Genomic DNA, 14462 nt, shown 5'->3' on the forward strand with positions numbered 1-14462 from the left:
CATGTACGGATTGCCACGATGATCGCCAACATCTCTCTCGCGTAAGTTGACCACGCTTTTTTTGTAACGCCCAATGACCGACTAATAAAGGCAATTGGTTGCCCATTCTGAGAGAGAACGGCACCGATTCCATCCCCTGAGGCATCAGTTTCAATCACAAAAGGCATGGAGAAGTTTGGGAGAGCCAATGTTGGGGAAGATGTCATTGCTTCCTTCAGCTTATTGAAGGTTGTATCTGCTTCAGAGCTCCACGTGAACTTACCCTTGCGAAGGAGATTGGTGAGTGGTCTTGCAATCAGCCCATAATCGTGTACAAATTTGCGGTAGTACCCAGTAAGGCCAAGAAAGCCTCGGAGCTCAGTAACGGATGTGGGGACCGGCCAATCAGTCATCGCCTGCACCTTAGATTGGTCCACCATTACACCGGTGTTGGAGATAATATGGCCAAGGTACTCGAGCTCTCTTTTCCCAAATTCACATTTCTTAAATTTGACGGAAAGCTGGTGATGTTGGATTAAGCTCAATACCTCTCTAACGTGCTGTAAGTGTGCCTCCCACGTTGGACTGTAGACAAGAATGTCGTCGAAAAAAACAAGCACGAACTTGCGCATGTATGGCCTGAAATGTCGTTCATTAGCGATTGGAATGTCGATGGTGCGTTGCAAAGACCGAAGGGCATGACCAGATACTTGAAATGACCGTGGTGTGTTCGGAAGGCAGTTTTGTGAATGTCGGTCGAGCGCATTAGAACCTGATGAAACCCGGCGGTGAGATCGAGTTTGGTGAAGTAAGCTGAACCGTGTAACTCATCGAGCATATCCTCCGCTGTAGGAATTGGGAATTGATCCTTGATGGTTGCTGAATTGAGTGCTCTGTAATCAGTACAGAACCGCCAAGAGCCATCCTTCTTCTTGACAAGGAGTACAGGGGAAGAGAACGGGCTCGAACTGGTACGGATTATACCGGCCTTGAGCATGTCAGTGACTTGCCGCTCGATCTCGTCTTTCTGAAAATAGGCGTATCGGTACGGTCGCACGTTGATAGGATCAGTACCTTCTTTGAGTGTAATGGTGTGTTCGATGTCTCGGGGTGGAGGAAGTCCGTCGGGAGACTCGAAAATCCCGTTGAATTCCTTGAGTATCACGCGGAAGTCATCGTTGAGTTCTTTCAGTTCCGGTGATATCGCCGTCGAACACAACACAAAAAGAAGATGACCTTGTCGGGCTTCTTTCCCTATTTCCTCTCGTGATGTGGGCTGGATTTCGTTTTGGTGAAGCCCATTCAGAATATGTGTTTCTCCTTCCCAGTCTAGCTGAAGTGTTTGGGCCTTCCAATCTGTTAGTATGGGCCCAAGACTTTGGAGCCATTGGATTCCCATTACCAAATCAAGGCCCACCAAGGGAAGGGCATAAAGTGTAATACGGAAACAAGCACTTCCGATCTTTATTCCGACGTCGTCGAACCTCCTGCTGCAGCTGAGTGGTGTGCCGTTGGCGACACGGACATTGAACGGTTTTGTCAGCGTCTCCTGCAACTGTAAGTCGGATGCGACTTTCTCACTGATAAAATTGTGTGTAGAGCCGCTATCAACGAGGGCATGGAGGTTGCGGTTAATGATTATAGCCAAGAGGCGCATTGTCGTCGGAGAATCCCACCCAGTGAGGGCATGGAGAGTAATCTCCGGTGTAGAGTCGTCCTCTTCTATGTCTGCTTCGTCGGGTTCCGTATCATCGATTCCTTCCATGATGAAGAGTTGGGGATTAGCGCACTTATGGCCCGGAGAGTACTTCTCGTCGCAGCTAAAACAGAGGCCCAAACTGCGCTTTCGTCTCATCTCCTCCCAGCTGAGTTTGCGAGGTGTTTGCTCTGGCCGCGGTGGAACTGGCGTTATCGTGTTTGTTCTTGGAGTCGATGGAGAGAAGGATTGACTCCTAGAGGTGAAGCGTTTCTGTTTCTGTAATTGATCATCCTTCATGCGAGCTAAATTGACAACCTCTTGCAGAGTCTTTGGTTGGAACATACGGACATCATCAGCGATAGAGTGATGAAGACCTCCGAGAAATGTTCCGACGAGTGCTTCCTCCGACCAATTGGAGACTTTGTTCCTGAGTCTGTCGAAGGCACGTTGGTACTCTCGGAACGTCCCTGTTTGACGGATCTTTGATAGCTCCTCATGGAAGTTTGTGATACGAGTCGGACCAAACCTCGTCCACAATTCCCCCTCGAACGTCACCCATGAGATAAGCGTCTGGTCCACGCCGAGTGCTCGTACAGTTGCCTGCCACCACTCGTTGGCTTCCTCCGTGAGGTGATAGGAGGCAAAGCTTACTCGTTGGTTGCCGGTTGGTTTTTGGCTTTTCTTCACAGATTGATTGAAATTTTGAAAAACTAGTTTCCCTAAATTTTAGAGAATCTATTTGTTAAAAAAACTTGATTGACAAGTGAAATAGTTTTTATAAAAACAAAAACTAAAAACTAAAACTTGATTGGATAAAAAATAGTTATTACAAAAACAAAATTGCAATTCTCCTAAATAGATCATTTTCAAGTTTTGGTCACAAAAATAGACCAAAAGAAGAAAAATGACCAAAATGTTTCATTTAATAGGTAAAATGATCCTAATATCCTAGATATATAAAATAAAAAAATTATAGTTTTAGATTATATGTTTTCAAATTGGAACTTTTTTATAAATTTTTTTTTTTGAATTTTTTTTTTTCAAATTTTCTTTTTGTAATTCGAAAATACTTTTTAAAACTATTTTTAAAATTTTTATTTTTAAATTTTTAATATTTATTTTTCATTTTATAAAATTTTAAACTTCTATCACAAATTCCCACCCCTTAACTCTAAACCCTAAAGTTTGAATTAGTTAACCCTAGGGTATAAATGTATATTTACCTGTTTAATGAAACATTTTGGTCATTTTGATCCTTATAGTCTATATTTGTGACCAAAACTTTTTTAGTGCTATCTTAGAGTATTTCACAAAACAAAAACCAAAAACTAAAGCAAAAACTAGAAACAATCGACCTCTTAATCATCATGTCCACATCAGCATATTTTTTATTTTATTTTACATCATTACTTACTCAATTAAACTAAACTTATATACTTTTTTTTTCTTATATAATGTCCAGTTTCTTTATTATATTATGCTATTACACAAAATGTGCGGAGAATATTAACAATTCTATGATTGGTTCCATTGTATTTTGAGCATCCATAATATCACTTGATTTAGCAACATACATAAAAGAAAAAGATTTCACAACACAAAGGCATTTTTTATGAGGAAAATATTGCATAATTAAGAGTTTAATTACTTTCTCGCTTTCAACCTACATGAATTCTTAAGTTAGTGCATAGTTATTTTGAAACTTGTTTTTCTCTAAAAATATTATTAAGATATAAATTAAAAATTATCCAATCAATAATAAAATAAACTACAAAATATCATTAGTTATGCAATTTTTGGTAAAAGTAAAAATTACATTGAAAAAATGGAAACATCTTCTATTTTTAAACATCAAAAACTTCCTTGTTTAAAACGGATGGGAGTATAACTTTATTACATCTCTACTATATAAAAAGAACTAAATTGAAACAATTCTAAGTGTGCCACATAGGACAAAATATTCATAACCAATCATTTGTCCATGTCGTCAAGGATGTTAAGCTGTTGGGCCATGAATCTGTGCTACGTAATAGGCCCATTAATTTTAATGACCAGTTTGTTTTACTTTCCTCTTCCTCTAACCTAAGTTGTCATGGCATCTACAGACCCTCCAAAAACTCATTGTCTTCTCATCTCCTCTGTATAACGCCTACGATGACAACAATGATGAATCAAAGCTATCCTCCACACAAATCGGCGTGTAACTCTCCACATCCCTCCTCTTACTCAATGATATCAATGCCTCTTGAAGATCCCTTAATTAATCACTGAAACACATCTCATCTCTCTCCTTTCCCTATTGAGACTATATATATATCCCAACCCAACAATCTCTTCCTCAGCAAACGCATCCCAGCACTATGGCAAATCAAACGGCAATCGCCGCCGTGCAATACAAGCCATTCTCCACTTTTGTTTCAGCAGGACCAGAAGATTCCAAGTTGATGTTTAGGCTAATCCATTTCTGGTAAGCTTGCAATAATTCCAAAGGAGGCATCCTTATCGGAACCAAGTACGTGACAGTCGATTTCTTTAATGATCATCATCCACATCGGCTCTCTCATGTTCCCTTTTCCCACTACATTCTAAGAGTTCCCTGCTGGCGAGTTTTACCGAAAATTCAGTGAAGTGTAGTAGGTACTCACTTATCTTTTTCCTCCATTTAAACCATGATTAACTCTACATTCAGATTCTCATTTCTTAAATAGATAAAGACACCTACTTAAGCTTGATTTAAAGATAGATGGAGTCTCTAAAACTGATAGGAATCAAAGGGTCGTAAGTTTCTAATCTTCTACGTTTTGCTGTTGCTTAGGATGGTTATCTCTCAAAAAGACATGATTGCTTACCACGAACATGCCGGAGAAGCCTTAAATTCACATCCGCCTATGCTCGATGCAATGTCAAATGAGTTCTGGGAACAGAAAATTGTGAGGAAGAGCAATGGAGCGGATATCTACAGACTATAGAGGAACGTTAAGAAACGGGACATGTTAGGTTTATATATAAAGATGGTTTCAAAAGAGAAAAGGCGTGTGTTTTTAAGCTAAGACACAAGAATTTGGTAAGCTTTTTAGCAGTAACTTGATCGCTTTGGTTACAGCATCGACCGGTGGAGAAAATATTATAGACTTACGCTCAATTCTTCATTGGCTTCGTCATGGAGAAGAAGATTAGGAGTGGTTATAGGAGTTGTAGAAAGTATGTTTTATCTATGGCCTCAGATTATATTTGATCTGAATGCAAGTAGTGTTTTGTTATCGATGATGATCACGAACCATTGATTTCTCAATTTAAGATTGGAGATGAAACCTACTCATCAAGTAATGGCTCTTTCTTCGAAAATATAAAATACAAAAATTTCAAGTTTCGTGTGTTTTTGTTTGTGTTATCATCTACAGATATATTTAACTTTGGATTGTTTATCTTGGAAAGGATTACAAATCTAAAACCTGGTGAGGAACAAGAAGATCCAGAAAGGAGGTATGCTGAGTAAATAAGAGTTTATGGTCGGATAACTTAGAGAGAGAGTGGTTGATGAGAATATGAAGATTGAAAAGAGAACGTTGGGAAAAATTAAGCAAGTAATTACACTTGGACTTATGTTCACTGACAAATCCCCGTCAAAGCAAATCAAGCTTCTACGCAGATTTATGACATGGTGTTTATTCGTATGAGTCTAGCTCAAGGCATTAATCAGATATGTAATTAGGTTGTGTGTATTGAAGAATTGAAACTTTACTCTTTTGTTTTGATTTTAATAGATAAGATAGTTATGTTACGATTTCAAAACATATTTTGTATACAACCAATAAAATTGCACCTTACTTTTTAGGTAAGATTTGCTTGTACACAAATAAACATATCTGTTAGCTGGTTTATTATCAGTCACCATTTTCAGTCCAAAGTAATATCTTTTATATAATTAATAGGCAAAACCATTTGTGGATACGTAAAGAGTTCTAACGAGGCATCTAATGAATCTAAGGTTATAGGAAAACATGGATGAGCTGACATGATGAAGAGTTTTGCTCAAGTTTACGGGATCAAAACTTCTTCTAAAAAACACACGTACGTATTATTTGTATAACTAGGTATTGAAAATATGAAAAAAATGTCAGCATACAAAAACAAATGCTGTAAAATTCCGAGATAAAAAAAATTATATTAAACGCCTATGATCAATAAACAAAACTTGCAATAAAATAATAATAAAATGTGTACGTATACAAGAGAAAACAACAAAACATACATTTAATCGTTAAAAGTCATGAATTTGAATAGCATTGTTTTAACATGAAAACTCAAATATTGGAACAACACAACATATATACACTCACCAAATATAATACTATACACTACTATGGTCTGAAAACCAATCAAATAAATCTGTTAACTATGAGCAATAAATCAATCAATTTAATATTGTCAAAAAATCACAAATAAAATCAACCTAAATCTTGATCATATTTGTGATTTTTGATATAAAATAATATAAATTAAACTTTAAATATTTAAAAAAAATTAAAATTAAAATTTATAAGATACTATTCGCGAGAATCTAGTTATTATATTAAGAAAACAAAGAAACTTGTCTTATCATAGCATCAAAACTTGGAAATGTGTAATACAAAATATGACAATGGCCAGCCGAACAAATTAGTTAGCAGGTCTTCTTCGTAGGCACCAAAGCACGTTTTTGAGAGTTTAGAGACTAATCAAAACTGATACGACGCATCTTACAAACAAGATTGGCCGTTAGGAAATCAAGTTCACTACCAGCTTCTGATTTCATCACGTCTTTGAGCTCATCTCTTGGTGTAGCCAAACACGTCTGGAAAGTTGCAAGCACAGGCGGAATCGGCATGGACAAGGCCGCAAGCACATTGCTCAAATACTCTATATCTACACACAGCTGCTGTGCTCCTCGGTCTGAAATGTATTGGATTCCTCTCAGTTGCTCCATGTACAGAGCCGTTGCGCCTTCTGCTACCTTGAACATCCACTCGGTTGCAAAGAACTGTGCGTCCTCGTTGTTTGAATCACCATTGGTTGAGATTCCTTCAGCTAGAGGCTCAAGCTGCTGAGGCAAAGTCAGGAGATATTCTCCAACGCTTGTAACGTAAGCCTGAGGGTACGAGCTGAAGTTTGGTAGAGCAAACGCAGTCTGTTCCTCCACTGAAGACCAGATTGGTAGGCGAGATACTTCCCCGAGTCTTTGCCTCACTTTTGATATGAGGATGTCATATACAAGTTCGTTCACTGTATCCGCAAATGCAGCAACTCTCTGAGATGCCAAAGGCAGTGCATGGAACCTTGGATCTTTAGACTGCAACAAAACAAGAGGAAAAGAAAATCAGACACGTGAACATTGTATATTAATTTATGAATCTTTGTAAATTAGGACTACCTGCTCCAACAGGTTTAGGAGTTTGCGAGCCTTCTCCGGGACATCAACCAACCGAATAGCTGCCACATCCAGGGAAGCTCGTCCAGCCATAGACAAATCTCCAGCTGTTTGTTCACTTGTCAAATGTGACAGGTTCTGATTCAGATTTGTGCCAAATAATGAAATAGACAAGCTGGAGTTTAGCCTAGCCAGAGTGGCTCTCAAAGAAGCTTCAAATACGGAAGACCTGCTCGTAAGGCAATCCGCTACTGTAAGTATTTGAAGAGCTCCCTGGACAATGGACCACTCCTCATTTGAACTCAAGTCCATCTTACGAGAGCTTTTCTCTGCACTTCCATCTTTCTTTGAGCTAACTCCATCACCTGTACCATCCACTCCGAACACAACTCTCAAAGATTTGAGTGCTTCCTGAAGCATAGAGATATACTGCACCATAGTGTCATCTATTGCAAGTATCAGCTCGTCTGCCTCTGAGCCCCCAGTGAAACCGATACACCTCTCAACCGCAGCTTCAAGAAGAACAACAACTTGGGGAACAGACTCTTCCATCCTACGCACTGTTTCGCTGAGTTCAATTCCTTGAGCTCCAACACCACGCGTAACGGCCCCTCTCAGATCCACAACTGCGATCTCCGAAGACAGAATAGCACGTTCCATCTTCCCATACCTAAAGCATGATCAATTCTAATGTCACAAGCAAGCCTTGAAGAACTATTGGAAAATGAGACAATCCATAAATGCTAGAAATGGACAGAGACGTGTTGAGAAGAAAACTACACAACATGAAACTTACTTTTGCTTAAATGATTCGAAGGGTGAGTACACGGCCTTCAGCGTATCTATTAAGACCCTAAGTTCAGATTCAGCAAACAGGTGCTGGATATTTCTCGCAAAGGACCCAGTTACGTTGTGCAGGTCAATAAGGGCCTCAAGATGCTTGGTCTGAATATTAATACCCTTGGGTAAGTCTCCCGATAATAGATCCATCACACCTGTTCAAGAAATACATCAGAAGTGTCAGTACTCCTCTCATTGCACAAATATAAATGTAAGACAAACGTATTGCTTAAATGTTTGGGAGATTTGCAATCGCTAAATGAGTAGGTTTAATAACAAAACTTCAGACCTTTTTCCAAACTTTCCTGCTAAATTGACCGATTCACAAAGTTGGCTATTTTGCATTAAAATAACAAACCAGACAAAACACCAAGAACGGTAGTAGCTCATGTCAAAGCAGAAGAAAACTGATCGTCTTAGTACTATCTAGCAAAGCATGCTGATAGTAGAGTAAAACCACCATGGAAGCAAGTAACCCCAAACATTCTGGGTAAAGGACAAGACTAAGAAGGAAAATCTGACCTTTGGCGAGTGCTTTTGTTTCAGGAACAGCATCTCCTGTTGCAAGGTTAAGACGAGAAACAAAGCTAGCCCCAAGTACCCCCATGGTCTCAACCAACAGCTTTGGGACGAGAGTCATGTAGTCATCAGGGAAGGCAACCATACACCTGAACAATCATGAAAGAAAAACCACATGATCGGGAATAAAGGTCTGACATAGTGTTCATGAAAGCCAAATCACATGATTGGGTCTTTAGTTACTGTAAAAAGAAAGGTACAAAAATACCATTTCCACTCCTGCTCAAGATAGAGTAGCAACTCGTCGTAAAAGCTTGGCAGCCAACTGGCAAAGGATGTCAACTGAAGCTCATCGCCACTAGACAACGTTTGGGTTTCACTTCTCTCGCTGGCAAGCTTGTTGGGTCTTTGCTTAGTGTCGAAATCATCCCAGAGTTGTTTTATTGGCTTAAGACGGACTTTTGAATATTGCAACTCGAGAGACTTGAATCTCCCAATACGGATGAGAATTCCTCGCAAATCTTGGGCAACATCAACCTGCCAGATTTGTGAAAAAGGCTTTTCAGTCCAAACTAACAGCAACAACCTAAATCACAAGATATTTGGGTACCAACCTTGTGAAATGTTAATGCATCAGTAAGACGTGGCTGCACCATCGCCTCTAGCCTATCCTCCAAAACCTCTAGTTGCTTTCTAACATTAGCAAACTCTGCAACCTGTTTATCAAAAGTGAGTGAGGGAGGATACACAAGTCAAGAATGGTATTTGGTACAACCTCTCCAACAGCAGACAAGCAGTTTCTCATGCTGGCAAGAGTTTCTGCAGCACGAGGAAGATCGCCACTGGCAAAAACATCCTCAACCGTCGAGCTTAACTGAGTTAACCCAGCAGCATCCTGTCCAAAGAAGATAATCAATACTTGATCGAACCAAGTCTGGATGGATTTACCAAAAATAACAGACCTGTAGTGTTTTGTAGGCAGCCTCCATTCTCTGTTTGACACTGTCCACTCTAGCAAGAGTAGCTATACAATCTGCTGATGATCCCTCTGCCTGCAAGTACCATTTCAGGTTGAGATCTCAGATCCAGTGTGTAAACGAAAGTGCGTGATCTCAGAATTCAAAGAGTTTAAGCACAATGCGGTACCTTCTTGAGCTTCTGGAGGATTCCGGCAACTGAACTACGCAGAGACACCGCATCGTCACGTAGCCGCAGGACATCGCGTGTTGCGCGAGGGACGCGAAGGAGAGCGCTTCCGCTCTGCTCTTCGAGAGACGATCCGATCTCCTCGGAGGCGATCTGGAGCTTCATTTCCAGATCCACGAGGTGTTTCTCCAGTGAGTCCTGCGGGTGACGCGCTTGGCACGTCGAGTTAACCCACCGCTTCGCATCGAACTCCTCGTCTGAGAACGGACCCAGATCCACCATCATCTCTAGTCTCTCTCTCTCTCTCTCTCTCTCTACGTTGAATAAGACGAAATCTCCCATCGAAGAAGATACAAACTGAACCAAATCTACCTAAACCGGTTTCTAATCGGCACAAATCTATGCTAAACCGAACCGTAGAGAAACTTTAATTAGGGTCCAAAGATTTATTGTCCTTATACGTATTTTACTTGCGGACCACGTACTTCTAGAACCTTCTTCTATATAATTCACCCCTCCCTCATTAGTCATTACACTTTACCCTTGCTCCTCGTTCCTTCTTCTCTTTTCTGAAAATGGCCTCAACATCGCGTCTAGCTTTCAGGAGACTTCTCTCTTCCACCGTCGTCCATCGTCCGGCTGCTGCTTATCGCCTCTTCAATACCAAATCAGGTAATCGAGGTCTAATTCCTCCCATCTGTTATTATTATAACGGAACAAGTGTCGGATCTGAATCTGGTTTTCGTTGATGTGACTCCACTTCCAGGCTTCTACGATCTGATTACACCAGCCATGAGCTTGAGCCATGTGGTTCAATCCCTAGAGGACGAAGAAGAAGGCCCTCTGGTAGTAGCAACGGGTGGAAGACTTGGGTGGGATGTGAAAGAGAAGGAGAATGCGTTACACGTGAGGATTGATATGCCGGGGCTTAGCAGAGAGGATGTGAAGCTTTCTTTGGAACAAGAAACACTTGTGATCAAAGGAGAAGATCACGACGAAGGACGTAAGTTTTCGAGTAGGATAGAGTTGCCCGAAGAAGAATACAAGGCGAATGAGATAAAGGCGGAGATGAAAAACGGCGTGTTAAAAGTTGTGGTTCCTAAGATCATACAGCTAGACCTTAACAATGCTCTCCACATTAAGGTCGACTAGAGGTTTCGTCTACGTTTCTGTAAACTTTGTCCACATCTATTATTCCAAAACTTTCAAATCGATATAACATCCTTGGCAAAAGTTCTTCATTATCTTTCATGTTTGCTGCTTTCAACCTTCTATTTGAATTGTTGAAGCTTTCTCTCTTCTTTGGTTTATTGAACTATATCCAGTTTCTTGGAATATTTCAGTGATCCTACTTGTCAATTGATCGTTTCTGTGAACTTCGTTCTCCACTGTTGGATTAAGATTTTTAGTATAGAAATCTGGCCACAAAAATCTATTAAAGCTAATCCTAGATTTTTTTCCACCATTCCCTCTCTGGACCTACCACTCAAGCTAATCCTAGCAACAACAAGACCACCGCAGAAAGACTCTTTACATTCCGCAACATCAAAATTTATATATACAAAAGAGATTGCCAGATAAAGAATCAAGAAACTAATAGTTCCAAGAATATAAATAAACTAGTATGCATACAAGACAACACATAAACATATAACCACTGTATTTACCACAATATTTGGACATAACAAAACGTTCTCAGGAATACATTCACCTAACAAACCACCACCAACTAGCTAAATAAACAAAACCCGCGTGAAACGCGGAAAAACAATGATAAACTAGGGTTTATCTGTAACAGAAAAGAGAGTGAGAAAGAGAGAGAAGATAAGATTTGTTTTAGTTGATCATTTGATATCCCCAAATGTTTACAATTCGCATAATTAATAAAACGACATTGTACTCTTATTATTCATTAATAGACTCTACTAAGTTTCTTTTTCAGTCAAAATTTCTTCCTCCTCACTTCACTCTTCACTTCAGCCACTTTAACTCTTTTCCTCGATCTCTGCTTCCTCTGTATGAAAGCCAATGGCACAGCTAACTTATCAATACCCCCTCGCAGAAGACATATCTCGTCCTCAAGCTGAAACTGTGGAAACTGCTCAGCCAGCCTTGCAATAGGTTCCCAAGTGCACTCAAAATCTAGTAAGCCAACCCACTTCACTAACACTTCAGGTTGATGATTCTCTGCTGACTTTTGAATACCCAATATCTCTGCAGGTTCAGTGTTCCATTCTAGCAAGGAAGATAGGATCAAAGGGAGCTCATGTACTCTAACCTGAGGTTCCACGGCTTGTTTCAACTATGACACATGGAAGACTGGGTGAATGAGGCTGTGCGACGGCAAAATCAATCTGTAAGCTAGCTTCCCAATCCTCTTCTCCACCTGATAGGGACCGAAGTACCTCGGAGCTAATTTCTGCCCTCCTATTAGCTACCGAGACCTGTATGTATGGCCTCAACTTCAGAAACATCCGGTCGCCCTCCTTGAACTCAACATCTCTTCTTTTCTTGTTAGCGAAGACCTGCATTCTCGCTTGAGCAGAAGCCAAGTTGTCACGCAACTCCTGCAACAACGCATCACGTTCTTGGATCATCACTTCAACTTCAGCATTTGCAGTCGGAACATCACCAAACCTCAACAACTTAGGGGGATCACGCCCATATAAAGCCTTGAATGGGGTCAATTTGGTTGAAGAATGGTGAGAGGTGTTGTACCAATATTCAGACCATGGTAACCACTGTGACCACGACGAGGGTTTCCTTCCCGTAAAGCACCTCAAATATGCTTCTAAGCATATGTTCACCACTTCGGTTTGCTCATCTGACTGAGGATGATAGGTTGTACTTTTGTGGAGTGCAGTCCCTTGAGTCTTAAACAGCTCTTCCCAAAATCGACTCAAGAATATCTTATCTCTATCTGAAACCATAGTTTCAGGAAACCCGTGAAGTCTGATTACCTCCTTGATAAATGCTTCTGCAACCCCTTTTGTAGTGAAAGGATGTCGAAGAGGAATGAAGTGCGCATACTTCGATAGTCTCTCCACCACAACCATTATCACATCAAACCCCTTAGAAATTGGTAGCCCTTCCACGAAATCTAAGCTAATATCATACTACACTTGCAAAGGAATTGGTAGAGCATGAGAAAGGGTAGTGTATTTATTCTTCTGACACACCTCACACGATTTAATGAACTCAGTAACATCACTACGCATTCCCTTCCAACACACTTCTCTTACCATTCTTTTGAAGGTTTTCAGAACTCCCTCATGACCTCCAATATCACTATCATGGAACTGCTTCATAAGAGATGGAATAAATGGGGATTTTGCAGGTATCACTAGTCTGCCTTCATTGAACAGGTGCCCATTCTTCAGATAATAACCTTCTGGAGCATTCTTATCTTCCTTCAAGGCTCTTATGATAATTTGTAACCCTTCATCCTTCTCAACTTGAAGTGCTAACTCGTCGAGATCAATTGACAACAGAGCAATCAGTTGAAACTCTTGTAACTCTACTGCATCCTTCTCTAAACCCTGCTGTCTCGACAGCGCATCTACTACCTGATTATCCTTTCCTGGCCGGTACTCTATTGTGTAATTGAGTTCCAACAACTTGAATGCGCACTTCTGTTGCTCCACAGATACATTTCTTTGTTCCAACATATGTCGTAGGCTCTTCTGATCCGTTCAGATAGTAAATTGGTTCCCAGTGAGGTAATATCTCCATTTGGTTACAGCATACACTATCGCAAGCAGTTCTCTTTCATAAACTGACTTCACTCTCCTGAACTTGAGAACGCTTTGCTAATGTAAGCGACTAGACGGTTCTTTTGAGACAAGACTGCTCCAATCCATGTCCCCGACACATATGTTTCTACCATAAAGGGTTTAGTGAAATCTGGTAACCTCAACACCGGCATAGGTTATCACTCGCTTCAACTAACAGAAAGCCTTTGTAGCATCATCAGACCACTTAAATCCTTCCTTCTTTAACAATTTTGTGAGAGGACGTGCTATTTTTCCATATCCTGCCACAAATCGCCGATAGTAGCCAGTCAGACCTAGGAACCCTCGTAAAGCCGTCACATTCTTTGGTTGCGGCCACTTCTTCATTGCTTCATCTTCTCAGGATCAGCTGCAACCCCTTTTGATGAGATCACATGACCCAAGTATGATACACTGGACTGCTCAAATGCACATTTCTTCTCATTAGCGTAGAATTGATGCTGCTTCAAAACACGGAGGACAGTTTTCTGATGTTCCTGATGCTCCGCCTCGCTTCTGCTATACACCAATATATCGTCGAAGAATACCAAAACAAACTTCCTCAGAGACGGCTTGAAAATCTCGTTCATTGGTGACTGAAACGTTGTGAGGGCGTTAGTGAGCCCAAAAGGCATCACTAAGAACTCATAATGCCCTTCGTGCGTTTTGAAAACCGTCTTGCACACATCCTCTTCTTTCACTTTGATTTGGTGATACCCCGACTTCAAATCCAATTTTGAATACACTGAAGCTCCAGCCAACTCATCTAGCAACTCTTCAATCACTGGTATCCGGTACCGGTCATGAATTGTGCTTTTATTCACGGCTCTATAGTCAACGCAGAAGCGGAATCTTCCATCCTTCTTCTTAACTAACATCACCGGACTGGAGAAGGGACTGATGCTTGGCCTTATTATTCCAGCTTACAACATCTCTCTAACCAACTTCTTAATCCCATCTTTTTGAATATGTGAATACCTATACGGTCTGATATTGATTGGAGAAGTACCAGACTATAACGTGATTACGTGTTCTCTACTGCGCTTCGGGAGAAGTCCTTGCGGCATGTGGAATACAGACTCAAACTCATTTAGTAACTTCT

The 14462-nt window shown here is 40.6% G+C and overlaps 3 protein-coding genes across 3 annotated transcripts; 1 reads left to right on the forward strand and 2 right to left on the reverse strand.

The window, feature by feature from the left end:
- Positions 1-6228: 6228 nt before the first annotated feature.
- On the reverse strand, positions 6229-9925 carry LOC106318880 (conserved oligomeric Golgi complex subunit 7-like). The gene is made up of 9 exons (XM_013757035.1): positions 9591-9925; positions 9407-9496; positions 9220-9339; positions 9059-9160; positions 8713-8981; positions 8448-8593; positions 7882-8080; positions 7089-7755; positions 6229-7007 (listed from the first exon to the last, which is right to left on the reverse strand). Exons 1-9 carry the CDS (start codon positions 9873-9875, stop codon positions 6393-6395), a joined length of 2493 nt encoding a protein of 830 aa, XP_013612489.1. The 5' UTR covers positions 9876-9925; the 3' UTR covers positions 6229-6392.
- A 193-nt stretch (positions 9926-10118) lies between these two features.
- LOC106316251 (23.5 kDa heat shock protein, mitochondrial-like) lies at positions 10119-10939 on the forward strand. The gene is made up of 2 exons (XM_013754127.1): positions 10119-10262; positions 10357-10939. The coding sequence occupies exons 1-2, from the start codon at positions 10166-10168 to the stop codon at positions 10740-10742; spliced, it is 483 nt and encodes a 160-aa protein (XP_013609581.1). The 5' UTR covers positions 10119-10165; the 3' UTR covers positions 10743-10939.
- A 2765-nt stretch (positions 10940-13704) lies between these two features.
- LOC106314814 (RNA-directed DNA polymerase homolog) lies at positions 13705-14238 on the reverse strand. Its single transcript, XM_013752634.1, has one exon. The coding sequence runs from the start codon at positions 14236-14238 to the stop codon at positions 13705-13707; it is 534 nt and encodes a 177-aa protein (XP_013608088.1).
- Between the last annotated feature and the right edge of the window lie 224 nt (positions 14239-14462).

The sequence above is a fragment of the Brassica oleracea genome, chromosome C9 (assembly GCF_000695525.1).
Source record: "Brassica oleracea var. oleracea cultivar TO1000 chromosome C9, BOL, whole genome shotgun sequence".
NCBI lineage: Eukaryota > Viridiplantae > Streptophyta > Magnoliopsida > Brassicales > Brassicaceae > Brassica > Brassica oleracea.